Source organism: Hydra vulgaris, chromosome 06 (genome assembly GCF_038396675.1).
Source record: "Hydra vulgaris chromosome 06, alternate assembly HydraT2T_AEP".
Lineage (NCBI taxonomy): Eukaryota > Metazoa > Cnidaria > Hydrozoa > Anthoathecata > Hydridae > Hydra > Hydra vulgaris.
Genome location: NC_088925.1, coordinates 22,000,670 through 22,015,504, shown reverse-complemented (window position 1 = coordinate 22,015,504; position 14,835 = coordinate 22,000,670). Strand labels below are relative to the sequence as shown.

General features: G+C 28.1%; 1 protein-coding gene across 6 annotated transcripts in view; it reads right to left on the bottom strand.

Annotated features, from left to right (window-relative positions):
* LOC101236496 (cilia- and flagella-associated protein 70) overlaps positions 1–14,835 on the bottom strand; it is a 70,638-nt gene that overhangs the window by 27,165 nt on the left and 28,638 nt on the right. For all 6 annotated transcript variants that reach the window (XM_065799578.1, XM_065799579.1, XM_065799580.1 and 3 more), the window contains 5 exons: positions 8,582–8,693; positions 5,293–5,346; positions 895–962; positions 753–807; positions 468–562 (listed from right to left, as the gene is read on the bottom strand). In XM_065799578.1, the coding sequence (XP_065655650.1) occupies positions 468–562; positions 753–807; positions 895–962; positions 5,293–5,346; positions 8,582–8,693 (384 nt within the window). The remainder of the gene's footprint in view (positions 1–467; positions 563–752; positions 808–894; positions 963–5,292; positions 5,347–8,581; positions 8,694–14,835) is intronic.

Genomic DNA, 14,835 nt, shown 5'->3' with positions numbered 1-14,835 from the left:
TAAAAGTTTTTTTTTTACTGAAAGTTTATTTAGATTAGTTTATAAAAAAGTTTTGCAAAATGAAGCCGACTACTTTAATTGAAAAACAACTACTTGTAACTTGCATTCTAATCTTAAAACTAAGAAAATTGTATTTTGTTGCCTCAAAACATCCCAAAAGAACCATTAAAGATTATGTGACAAAGTGGAAATACAATGAAACAAGATCTCATAAGCCTAGATCAGACAGTACAAATGACTACTAGGTATATCAATTGTCTGAACAATCTCTTAAACCTGTCTGGAACTTCAACAAGAAAAATTGAAAAGATAAAAAAGAAGAGACTAATTCAGAGCTTTAAAATATAAAAAAATAAAATAACTGTGTGAAATTTAAATTTAAAAAAATGAGCTTTACAAAATTCAATAAACAGAGGTCATAATTTGAAATAATATTGTACAAATATTATAACTTCTATAAAATATACTTTTCCAAAGATACAGCACTTAGGAAACAGCGTTGCTCAGCATTCCATGCAACACTTGATTTGTTTAACTCAACATCCAAACGAAATTTAAAATCCTAAAAATTAAATGACAAATTTGAAAAAAACTATATAAATACCTAGTAATGACAAAAAGTAACAACTATCCAACCAATAAATTTTGTCCTGGCAATTGAGTTGTATCATTTAATACAAAAACAAACTTAATATTTGTGCTTATAACGATGATATAACAACAGCATAATTCAAAATATAATTATATATTACATCAGGAGATTTTAAATCACCATTATCTTCTTCATAAACTATTTTTGAAGCCTGCCTAGAAAATGAAAAAATCTGTTTAACTGTTGTTAGTCATTGTTATTATAATTAGAAATTAACTACTAAAATTTTTAATAAAACATACTTATTTTGGATTTTTGTATTGCATTCAGATACATTTGGAATAAAGCTCTTTTTCTGTGAGTTGATTTCCTAAAGGTGAAAAATAATAGTCCAATATATATATATATATATATATATATATATATATATATATATATATATATATATATATATATATATATATATATAAATATATATATATATATATATAAATATATATATATATATATATATATATATATATATATATATATATATATATATATATACATTGGACGAAAGTATTTGTTGTCATAAGAATCATTTTTTTCCTTCCGTACTCCCAAATGCAACAAACTATATATATACATATATATATATATATATATATATATATATATATATATATATATATATATATATATATATATATATATATATATATATATATATATATATATCGTTGTTTTGATTATGTGATAATAATCAACCATTTTTCGATTTGAGTGTGATCATTATAAAGTGAAATATTTACAAAATAGATCAATAAATAAATAAATAAAAGGTTAGATGAGAAAAAACAACTTTTTTACGGTACTGAAAGTTTCATGCCATTTTCGGCACTCATCAGCCATATTCAAATCAAGAAAAAACCGGTTAAAAATACAATTAAAAAACTGTTACAAAAATTCAAAAAAACAATGGAATGAGTTCTGACGTCAAATAATAATAATAATAATAATAATAATAATAACAATAATAATAATAATATGGAAAAAAAAATCTTTTCTAATCGGCAGTGTCAAATTGAGAAAGAAGGAATCTGTTTCTATGTCTGCACTTAGAAACAATCTCACTCCTTTTATTCAGTAGATTAGTATTTTTATAATTCAGGATTTCATATTTTTTGGTGAGACATAATTTACAAGATTTGGATGTTGGATTATATGCTTTACATCGTCTGAGAATTTTCCACTTAACTATAGGAACTAAATTAGCTTCTTTTAACTTCCATACCTGCTTTGAGAGCTCAGTATCATTTTTGTATTTAGAGATGTTAAAAGATTTAACATGATTAGTGTATCTTAATTTCAAAGGAATCTCACTTATATCAATGTAGGATTTTTCATTAGGAGATGAATCATGATTAGCAGTGGTAAACTTGGTAAATGCCAAAGTTTTCTTTATTGAGGAGAAAAGCATTTTAATTCAACATTGCTTTTATTGCAAGAAAACTACAAGCTAACAAAGTACAAAATTATTTGATATATGTAAAACATATGATGATACATACTGTATGCAGCTGTTTAGGTATAAGCAACAAGAGCAAAACAACCGAATAAAGAATATAAAGCTAGATCTACTATTTTTGATTCTTTCCAGAAAAACAGCATATTCAGTCTACAATACTTTAACTACTAAGGATAAACAATAATAGAAATCATCCATGTGTTGTTACATTTTCTGTCAAGCATGTCTCTGTTAGCATTCTCTGTACGTTTATGCTAATATAAACTTTTTACATAACAAAAAAATGCCAAATAACAATAAAAAATGTCAGAAAGCTGATGAATTTTGGGCTGAAAAATGGCCTTGCTAAATTGTTAGAAATGTCAGTGTGTTTTACAATTGTCATAAGGTTGCAAAAGGTTAGATAACTAGGATTTTGAGCTGTGATAGATCCAATCAATAGCATTTTATCAGAAGCACAAGCTTCTTTGAACCCTGTAAACATAAATGACAGTGATAGTGTTAACAGTGTGTTGAGATTATGCTACAAAAGGGCTAAACAACATAGCAAAGAACTGTTGTGAACAAAATTGCGTTTATTACAAAAATCTTAAAAATGCAAAAATAGTTATGTGCGTGTGTGTGTGTAACAAAAGAACAATAAATGAATTGATCAAAATGAACTACAAATATGAATGTTTTTTGTCTTTATATGGATATGATTATAAAGCAACTGCTAGAAAACATTCAACAATTTACATTCTGAAAGTGATAAAGCCACACCTCAGTTCAAAGACATCATGGAGTCATTATAAGTGTTACTACAACAACAGAAAAAGATAACTAAGATGAAAAATGAGATGAATGAAACTGTAATTTTATTTAATGTTATATTGTACAAAAATGTTTTTTTTTTTGCATTAACTCATTGTGTCATTTTGTCTCATGATAAGTTTCTACTTTCATTATGTCATTTTGTCTCATGATAAGTTTCTACTTTCATTATGTCATTTTGTCTCATGATAAGTTTCTACTTTCATTATATCATTTTGTCTCATGATAAGTTTCTACTTTCATTATGTCATTTTGTCTCATGATAAGTTTCTACTTTTCCTTTCAGAAAAGAACTTTGTTGTTGCAGAATTTATATCTTTTCTTCATGTAAATATTGATGTTTGAATCTCTTAGTTTTATCAGTTTTTAACACTAATATACTTGTTTTAATAGAATAATGAACTGCTGAACAATCAAGAAAAATGTTATGACATGGAAATTTCTTATTTATATATTACAGGTCAACAAATAAAAAAAATTTTATCGTGCCAAGCTAACAATTTTTTTTTTTTTTTTGTATAGCATATCTAATTTCGATTTCAAATATGCAACTCATTTTTCACCATCATGTCAAGTTATAAAGATATTTGGGTTCAAACCTTTAGTACTTATAAAAAAATTACTCAAAGGTATGTCAACCTGGGTCTCAAAAGAAGCATATTTTCATAGAGATTTTAGAAAACATAAATATTTTTCCTTAAAATTTATTGACAATAAAATTATGTAAAAAATGCTAAAGACTATTAAAATAAAAATAAAAAATTTAAAACAATGTTTCTTAGCAATAATACAAAAAGAACTTATTTTTATTACAAATTTTATTTTTAGAATCTGTATGAAAATACACTTCTTTTGAGACCCAGGTTGACATACTTTTGAATAATTTTTATTGACAATACTGGGGATTTTACCCCAAATGCTAAAGATTTGAACCTAAATATCTTTACAACTTGATGTAATGGTGAAAAATGAGTTGCATATTTAAAATCAAAATGAGAAATGCTATAAAAAAAAAATTGTGAGCTCGGCACCAGAAAAAATTTTGTTGTTGTTGTTGACCTCTGTAATCATTTAAATTTCTCAAAATATTTTTATTGCCTTTTTTATTATTGTCTTTTTAATTTACCTTATTTTATTTTTGTTTTTTAATTTACCTTATTTCATTTTATATTTGTATATATATCTTATATACATACATTCTTGTTTATCTTTTTTAAACTTGAATTGCAGCATATATTTAAGCAGTATATTCAAAATATAATCAACAAAAATACGAATTTAAATAGGCATTGTTTCTAACATTAAAAACATTGTTTATAACAACATTACTGTTTATATATAAAATTGTAAAACTATAATTGAACTTTCTACAAAAGATATCAAAATTTTATACGTTAGTTTGAACACTATATTTCAACAATTTCATTACTATTATCATATAATATTTTAATACTAAGTTTAATCCTGCTGTCTTTACTCATTTCTGAATGGTTAACACTCAAGTCATGGCAGCCATTACACCAAGTTAATAGCAAGAAAGAGTCACAGCATTTTTTTTTCAAATGTGAACAAAAGTGTATGTAAATATCTAATTTATGTAAATTTCAAAGTATGTAATGTCAAAACATATATCAAGATTAACAGTTTTACATTAAAATTAATTTACAGCAACATTTCCTTAATTTTGATTTATAGCATTTATTTATAGTTTTAAAAGGTCTTTTGTTTATTAAATATTTTTAAAACTTTCATCAAACAATACGCTTTAGTGGCCAAAGTGGTTAGCAGCATTCTGTATTCCTGTATTGTGAATCCAGAATGCTAGTTTACTATTACTATTATTTTTCAGGCAAATAATGTAAAATTTAATAAGGTGGCCATACAAATTGTTTATTTAAATGTTCTATTAATATTTTGAACATTTAATTGGTTCATTTCCACATCCAACTAATTTATTTAAAAATTTAACTGGTTTATTTGCACATTTAATTTCTATATTTGTATATTCAATTTATGCAGTAGTGTGCCTTGTTTATCAAGGTTTGTGTTTCAAAGTTATAGAGTGGAGAGAGAGAGTTGTAACCACAATTATAGTAGCCTCCTTGACTGTAGTGACCTTCTTGGCCTTGGGGAGGTGAATAACCATAAAAAAATATATATTAATAGGTTCATTTGCATATTCAATTCATTTATTTAAACATTTAATTAAGAATTGAGATTTTTATTATTATAATAAAAACACTACAACATTGGAAGCTCACAGTTTAAAGAACAACTATTTTGCTTTTAGGTTTAAAAAATTTTTTTTAAAAGTTACAGCATAAGTAACGACTTTTTAATAAAAAAATTCTTATTAATAATTACTTGAACATTTTACCTTTTCCATTGGTCCTTTAAATAACCCACTTGAAAAAACCAAAAAAGTTTCATTCTAAACAGATTTTAAATTACTTACAGTAAAATTTTATTTTACTAAACATATCTTTATTATTAATTATCACTATGAAATAATAATAAAGACGTTATAAATGTGTTATAAATTTAAAAAACAATTAAGTTTAAATCCTCATTCCTCATAGTCCTAATAACCTTAATGTCTCAAGCGGCTTGTGCTGGTTATTCCAAGTTATTTGACGATAATTAGTTCAAACTACTTTTTGAAAGTATCACCTTTTCTTTTCATGAAAGATAAATATTTCCTAAACTTTTAATTAATCAAATTGCAAATTTTTTATTTTGATATGTTTTAACGTGTGTTAAAATTGAGTACCCTTTAATCATTAACTTCTTGAAAACTACTTGGCAGATTTTTTAAATATTTTTTTAGAAAAAAAGTATTACAAAAATCTGCTTACAAAAAGCTTGAAGCTTACAAGATTATTTACTTTCATTTTTTAAATTTTTAATTCAATGATAAAAACCAATTATTTTTGCAAGTATTTTCTGTGTTCATTTCTGTGTTCTTGCTGTGAGTTTTTTTTTGAAACTGCTACCAACTTCTGCTTAAAATCTTCTACATCTAAAGCATATTTCTTTGAAATTTGCTTTAGATGTAGAAGATTAAATCTTTCTTTTCAATAAAATCCCTTTTATAATTAACCACTATCATTCAATAACTGGCTGCTAAGAACAATATAAAGGATTTACTTCTTTAGGTACCAATTTGACACCATTTTGTTTATAACATTCTAGAGACTTCTTGGAGTAGTCAATCCAATTAGGCCAAAAGTATTTTAAGCATATAATGCTTTTTAATGAATAGCAAAATACATTTTTTTAAATATCCTTCTATAAAAAAAAAAAAAGCTTAAATTTTTAGGATTAATGAATGGTGCATTTTTCAAACCACAGGAGCAGATCGATTGACATACAATAAATTTGTGAGCAAGTTTCTCAGTTTGAATATAATTAAATTTTTTGGCAACATACCTACCTATTAAATTATAAAATAAATCTGGCTTGGGAAAAGTCTTTTTTGCAATAGGTTTCATAGCCTTTTGAAAAACCATTAGGACAACTTTTATACAACGATTGGTAAAGAAGGATTCAATAATCTTAAAAATGTTACCTAATACACTGTAAGAAAAGAGCTTATGAAGAAGACCAGCATGCCAAACTTTATCAAAAGCTTTACAAATGTCAAGAGCGATAGAAATGTCAAGAGCCTTTAGAAAGCTTTAGAAATGTCAAGAGCCTTAACCTCTCCACATCTATCTAATACACAAAAAAACCTATCGGTTATTACCATTAACAAATCAGCAGTAGAATTAGAAGATCAAAATTCATATTAATGATCAGAAAGTAAGTTATTAGATTCAGGATGAGAGATTAAGTGTTTGTTAATTAAAGACTCAAAAATCTTGTTTATAATAGGAAGAATACTAATGGGACAGTAGATAAACGAGCCAGATCACTCTTCAGAATTTTTGAAAATAGGGATAACAGATGCTGCTTTACAGCAGGCTGGAAAACAAGACACTGATAAGTACTTGTTAAATAGTTTTGAAAGTATAGACAACAGCTCCAGAGAACACTTCTGCAAGATTATAACAGGTATGTTGTTAAGATCACAAGCTGTAGAAGAGTCTAGGTAGGAAATCACTTTAGATGCAGAAGCTGGAGTAATGCGAATGTCAATGAATCAACCTGTTTGTCGGCTATATCAGATAGGATGCGCTTAGTGGAGCCAAGAGATAAGATTGATAAGAAGTTTTTAGCAAACAATTCAGCTTTGTCTTTAGACAAGGTAACAAAATCTGAACCATGCAAGAAAGGCAAAATATCAGATTTGTCCTTATTATAGACAAATTCTACTAATTTTAAAGATGAAATACAAGATTTTGCGACCTGAGAATAGTAAGCTTTCGTGTTAGATAAAACTTTTTTTTAATGGTTTCTAGAAATAGTAAACAGACATCTGTTTTCTGGAGAATTATTTTAAGGATTGATATGGAAGTATTGCTTATGATTGGACTTTGCAAAAAAAAAAAAAAAAAAAAAGGAAAGAGAAAACCTTGAACCAAGATGAAAAAAAAACCAAGAAGCTTGAGGCTTGACTTGGAATTGTCAAGAGGGAATAAAAGATTCCATGCAAACCTGAATCCAAAAAGTTACATAAGAATAACATTTGTCAGTAGGAAAACAAAAGATTTCTACCCAAGGGCCATCACGAAGAAAATCACAGAAAGAGTCCCAACCAGTTTTAAGGTAATTGAAAGATGCACAAGGTAATTGATTATTATTGTCTGGAAAGTGAGTTGAAAAGTTGACTATTAGTGTTAGAGATTGAGAAAAGCAATTATTGTTAAAACAGTATTGGCTGAAGAATAAAAAGAAAGAGATTGGTCAATTTGATCAGAAATACTATCAAAGAGTGCAGTCTTGAGAACAAAGAGAAAGCTGATAGAGTGAAGTGATGCTAACAGAAGCACTTAAAAGAAAAGTCTGTATTTCTAATCTAGTTTCCCAACAAATGGTTTAATTCTTACGAATGTAAAGAATTTGACTATTGGAGTCTTAACAAACTAAAGGAAGATAACCATTAACACTAAGATCATAAGATGAGACAGCTGAACTCAAATTAGTCTCACAAAGAGCAAATAGATCTAGTGAACTTTGCAAAAGATAAAACTCAACATAAGAAAAGTTACTTTGAAGACCACGAAAATTAGTGAATGATAGATTTAGAGAACTTGGTGATGACAATGGTTTTTTGTGTTTTATAATTTTTTATACTTAAATCATTTTTTAAATTGGTTAAAGAACTTGACTCAAAGCACAATTAGTACTCAGTACACTATCTAATAATCAACTTCTCTGAGAGCTACAACAGAGTTTGGGAAACCTGACTACCAGCTGACCTCAGAACCATAAAACTGAGTTTTAGAGCTTTACCTGCATTAGGAGATAATAGAATGAGTTGCCTAGTCATAAAAACAGAAACACAAATAAAACCCATGCAATGAGTCAAGAAAATCCAAAAGGTGGTCAACAGATAGAATCTGTTTACCCTTTAAAGCACAACTTATTTTTCTCTGTGAAGTAACTTTTAAAACATAGTGTTTTGGAGTTATATGATTGATACGGAAGACAAAAAGACATTAAATCACAAACAAACTCAATTTGCTTCAATAGATAATTAATATTGTTAAAATTTTAAAACTTACATCAGTTGTTATAGGAATTGGCATACACCCAGCATATTTATAATTTGCAGCCATTTGACACCATGTTTCTGGTATTGAGAATGCACTTTCCACACATAAAGTGAGAATATTACTAAAAAATACCAACTCTGCAATGTAACCATGTAAAAAATAAAATATAGTATATGATATTTATATATATATATTTGATATTTATATATATATATATATATATATATATATATATATATATATATATATATATATATATATATATGTAAATTATGTTAGTGTATTTTACAAATAGAGTGCTCAATGTTCTTAAAGAATATATATATATATATATATATATATATATATATATATATATATATATATATATATATATATATATATATATATATATATATATATATATATATATATATGGTAAGAGTGCTCGGTTTGTAAGCGAGAGGTTCGGAGTTCGACTCCCACCACATCCCTGGAAGCGCTCAACTTGGTTTCTCTGCACAGCGGCCTTGCTCGTCAGGGTTTGTGTTTTGGAGTTAAAGAGTTGAGAGAGAGTTGTACCACAAATAAAAACAAAAAAAAAAAGAGTAGCCTCCTCAATTGTAGTGGCCCCCTGGGGCCTTGGGAAAGTGAATAATGTAAATATATATATATATATATATATATATATATATATATATATATATATATATATATATATATACATATATATATATATATATATATATATATATATATATATATATATATATATATGTATACATATATATATATATATATATATGTGTGTATATATATATATATGTATATTTTATATATATATATATATATATATATATATACATATATATATATATATATATATATATATATATATATATATATATATATATATATATATATATATATATATATATATATATATATATATATATATATATATATATATATATATATATATATATATATATATATATATATATATATATATTAGGGCTGATCATGTGAACACAGTAAAAAAAAAATTTTCTCGAATTAGAATGCATAGTTGTTTATTTTGTGCCATTTGACATAGTAATTGACTGTGGAAAAAATCTTTCCAATCAGATAATGTTTAGGGGGTGCTCAATGACCATAAAGTTTTACGAAAAACGTCAAAAACGTGTAAAAAGTTCCAAAGTTCCAAAAATTTCTAGAACCTGGTTAGTTAGATTTTTTCCACTGAAATATTGTCTGATTGCGTGCTATATAGATTAATTAAAGTGCAGCAGATTAACTGTCATCAGGGCACCAGACTAAAAAATGTCTGCTAGTGTTTAAAACAACTGTTTATATCATTTTGTTAAAATTTGTATTCATAATTTTAATACTATTATTTAACTCAATTTAGAATTTGTTCAAACAGAATAAAAAGGTTTACAAGTATAAATATTAATTTTATTTGGAATTTCAGTTTGACAACAAATGTATTAATATTTTGATAGTACCTAACCTTAGTAGCCTATTACAGAAAACTAGCATGGTAGTCTGGTAGTGTATTGTTTGTTATTAAGTGCAGATAATAATAATTTCTAATTTGAAAATATTTATTTAATTTCTTTAGTAATAATTATTATAATATATTGCTGCAGCTGCATAAACCAACAACTGAATGATAAGTTTGTATAATATGGTATTGAGTTTTGATTTTCTCATAATATTTCAGTTATCATTGAAATGGCAGCATCATCTCGTGTTGCTATCTCTACACGACTTCAAACCAAAATCTTTTTAATTGGACAACCAGAGCCAAATCTTCCAGATAAAGTTTTTCCCTTAACATCTGATGTTTTAAAAACATTTTTTTATCATCTTAATTCAACCAAAAAGTCAGTGCCTGAAAGTCTTAAAACAACTGTTGATGAACTGATTATTATTTGGAATAAAGCCCGTATTCCGACAGCATTTCATCCGAATGTAGTCTTAAAGTTGAAAACTTTAGTCCAGGAATTTAAATTAATAAAAAAAAAAAAATCCAGATTGTCAGATTCTCAGAAATCGAGAGAGAAATCATTTACAGACACCATTGGCCTACTTTTTGACATTGCCCACAAGGATGCTGAAACCATGATCAGAATTGAAGAAGATAAAGAATTTTTATTGGATCAGAGATGTCAGAGAAAAATGGTGATGTTCGGAGAGGACAAAGAACTTTCAAAATTAGAAGAAAGAAATGAAGCAAGGAAACAAGCAGAGAGAGAACGAAAGCTAAAAGAAGAGCAAAGACAATCTGGTGCGAGTGCAATAGTTCCTGTTATTGAACCTTTACATGACGAAAGTTATAGTGATGACAACGATAACGATGCTGTTGATAATGACAAAATGGTTGATAGAGATTTTGAGATAGAAATCCCTGTTTATTACAGACAACAAGTCAGTAAAGCAAGTTCTTCAGGGTCAGCTGAATCAAGTTTAGCAAGTACTCCAAAACGACAATGTATCTTAGATACAATTCTTGACTCGCCTGATGTTTCATCAACATTAGACAGAATTAATCTATCTGACACAAAATTTACTATACTAGCAGCAGCAATTGCAAGGGCTGGTGGACAGAACCTCGATGATGGATCATTGTCACGTTCTACAGTCCGTAGAAAACGAACCTATCATCGATCAAATATTGAAGCCACTGTTCGAACTGAATTCTGCGATTTGGACAAACCACCATTAATCGTCCACTGGGATGGCAAACTGATGATAGATCGTACAAATTCTGCAGCCCCTAAAGCAAATGTTGACCGGCTATCTGTAGGTGTGACAGGTCACAATGTTGACAAAATACTTGGAATAGCAAAACTATCAGCTGGAACTGGAGAAGCCCAAGCAAAAGCAGTTATTCATCTGCTTAATTTCTGGGACATAATTGGTGATGTTATTGGAATGAGTTTTGATACTACAGCCTCTAACACTGGCTCCAAAAATGGTGCATGTGTAGTTCTAGAGAAACATATAGGTAGAAATTTGTTATATTCCGCTTGCAGACACCATGTTCATGAGATCATAGTAGCAGGAGTGTTTGGATCACTATTTGGACCATCATCTGGTCCCAACATACTTCTTTTCCAGAGATTTCAGCAATATTGGCCCAAAGTTAATCAAGGAAATTTTAAACCTCTGGATGACATTCGAATGAAAATACCCCTGGTGCAAGAACTACAAAATGAAGTGATTGCATTCCTCAAAGAAAACCTGCATGTTAAAATGCCAAGGGATGACTACAAAGAAATCATGGATCTCTGTCTGTTAATACTTGGAAAACTGCCTGATCAAGAGGAGAAAAATTATCATTTCAAGATCCCTGGTACTTATCACATGGCTCGCTGGATGGCCAAGGTTATTTATTGTTTTAAGATTTATTTATTTTGTGAAGAGTTCAAGTTGACCACAACAGAGGAAAAAAATCTCTGTGAATTTTGCTTATTTGCTAGTCTGGTTTATGTAAAATCTTGGATATCATGCACAAATGCCAGCAATGCTCCAGTTAATGACTTGTTTCTGTTTCAGCAACTTAAGCAGTTTGCAGTTGTGAATAAAACGATTTCCGAAGCAGCAGTCAAGAACTTTCAAAACCATTTGTGGTACCTTTCACCAGAATTGGTCCCACTAGCTTTGTTTTCAAACAAACTTCAAACGGAAGAGAAGCGAAAAATGATTTCCAACATGAAATTTCACGGTGAGAACTGGTCTGAAAGGTTGATCAAATTAAAGAACATTGAAAGTCTAGAGAAGAAATCTCTGGACATGCTGGTGACATCAGTTTCAGCAAGTGCGTTGCGGTCAATGAAGGTTGATATTGATTTTCTGTTCAACAACAATCCAGCTACCTGGAATGATTCCCCAGAATACCAAGAAAGAAAAAATTTAGTATATTTATTGAAAGTAGTAAATGATGCTGCCGAACGATCTGTGGCTTTAATGTCGATGTTTAATGAATCGATTACAAGGAATGAATCTGAAATGCAGAGGTTAATTCAGGTGGTTGAGGATCACAGAAAGCGAGTGCCAGATGCCAGAAAGTGTACTCTGAAGAGTTATAGTCCTCGCTAGCATTAACATTGCACGAACTATAACATTACGATAATTAAATGTTAATTGCTCATATGTTTTTTTGTTTATAATTCGTATTTTAATCAATGACAAAGAGTCAAAAATCCTAGTGTTTTATTTTGGAAAAATTCTGATATAACAAAAACCGCAGAACTTTAGTCGTATTGCAGTATTTTATTTCATTAATTTCTCTGCTAATAAACCAGCCTAAAGTGGATGCGGATTGTAATTTGTATTCAGAATTTAATATTTAGAGATAATTAAAACTGATCAAATCTGAAAAATCTAATTAACCGGGTTTTAGAAATTTGTGGAACTTTGTTACTTTTTCCATGTTTTTCACATTTTTCGTAAAACTTTATGGTCATTGAGCACCCCCTAAACATTATCTGATTGGAAAGATTTTTTGCACAGTTAATTACTATGTCAAATGGCACAAAATAAACAACTATGCAATCAAATCTAAATAAAAAAATTTTTTTGGACAGCCCTAATATATATATATATATATATACAGTACTGGCTATTAATAACAATCTATCATTTGATTTTAGTATGAATATAAATTTGAAATTAAATATTATAATATAAAATTAAATATTATAATAAATATATATATAATTATACTATATATAATATTTATAATTATTAAAAATTTTTCGACAAATCCTCAAGACTATAAATTTAAAAAAGTGTGTTTAAGAACCCAAACTGGTAAATTTAAAGATCAAACTATAGGAATATAAATGTATATACATATGTAAATTTACAGCCCTCGGAATTAGGGTCGGCATTCGGCAATGCCAACCTAACTGTCAACCTTGAAGTGTTTGAGGTTAGAAAAAAATTGCTGAGCTTGTTTCTATGTTTTATGGTAACCCTTTTGTATCAAATTTTTTTTGCCAACCTGATGCTGACCTTTAACAGTTCGAGGTCTGCAATTAATTGCCGACCTCTTTTTTTTTAATTCCGAGGGTATATATATATATATATATATATATATATATATATATATATATATATATATATATATATATATATATATATATATATATATATATATATATATATATATATATATATATATATCTTTTAAAATCATATTTTTGTTATACGATATTTATATTTGTTAAATTTGATTAAAACAGCTGCGTATAAACTTTTTGTTTTAAATATATTTCGATGTAATTATATATTTACACAATATTTCGCTGACCTTTTGTGTTCAGCATCATCAGGTGAATCCCAGCATCATCAGGTGGGTGGGAATATTTAAAAAGCTTTGGAAAAAAAAAAGCAGCAGTGAAATGAGAAGTGCCCATTATAGTATTTGTAGAAAAGAGAAAGAGAAGCAGCATTACGACATGTGATAATGGTTGGAGGTTGGCTGCAAGAGCATGTCTAACTATGTTTACAATGCTTTTTTGCACCTTGTCTAAAAGAGAAAGGGCATCATTAGAAGATCCGCCCTAGATATGCCAATAGTATTCCATACAAGGCCGGATTTGAGATTTATAGAGATAGAGAATAGAATCCGAAGTAAGAAAGTGTCGAGCTCGATAAAGAGATGCAACCTTAGCAGATACTAATTTTGCAACAGATTTGATATATGGTTTCCAAGAAAGATCGGAAGTAAAAGTTAATCCTAGAGATGAAGAGTGGATGACTCATTGAGTACTGTTCATAAATATTGGAAGATCTAAATTATTGCGATAGCAATTGGCTGAAAAAAAATTGAGTTTTATCTGATTTGAAGTTCACCAGCCACTGTGAGCCCTATGTTGTAGCAGAAGTGAGATCCTTTTCAAGTTTAAATGCCCCCTCCAAGCAATCAGAGAGTGTTGGCTTATTATCACAACAAGAATAAATGGTAGTATCATCAGCAAATAATGCCACCTTAGATGTGAGAATATCTGGAAGATCGTTTATGTAAATTAAAAAGAGTATAGGGTCAAGGATAGAACTTTGAGGAACCCCTGAAGTTACAGAATAAGAAGAAGAGTGCTGTCCATCGAGGACAACTTTTATACTACGATTGAAACGTAAGGATTCAATAATCTTAAAGATATTACCAGATACACCGTAAGAAAAAAGCTTATATATATATATAGTATTCAACAACAACCAAAAAAATATTGCTTAGATTGCAATGCCTTGGGGTGTTCCTTATGAATTTA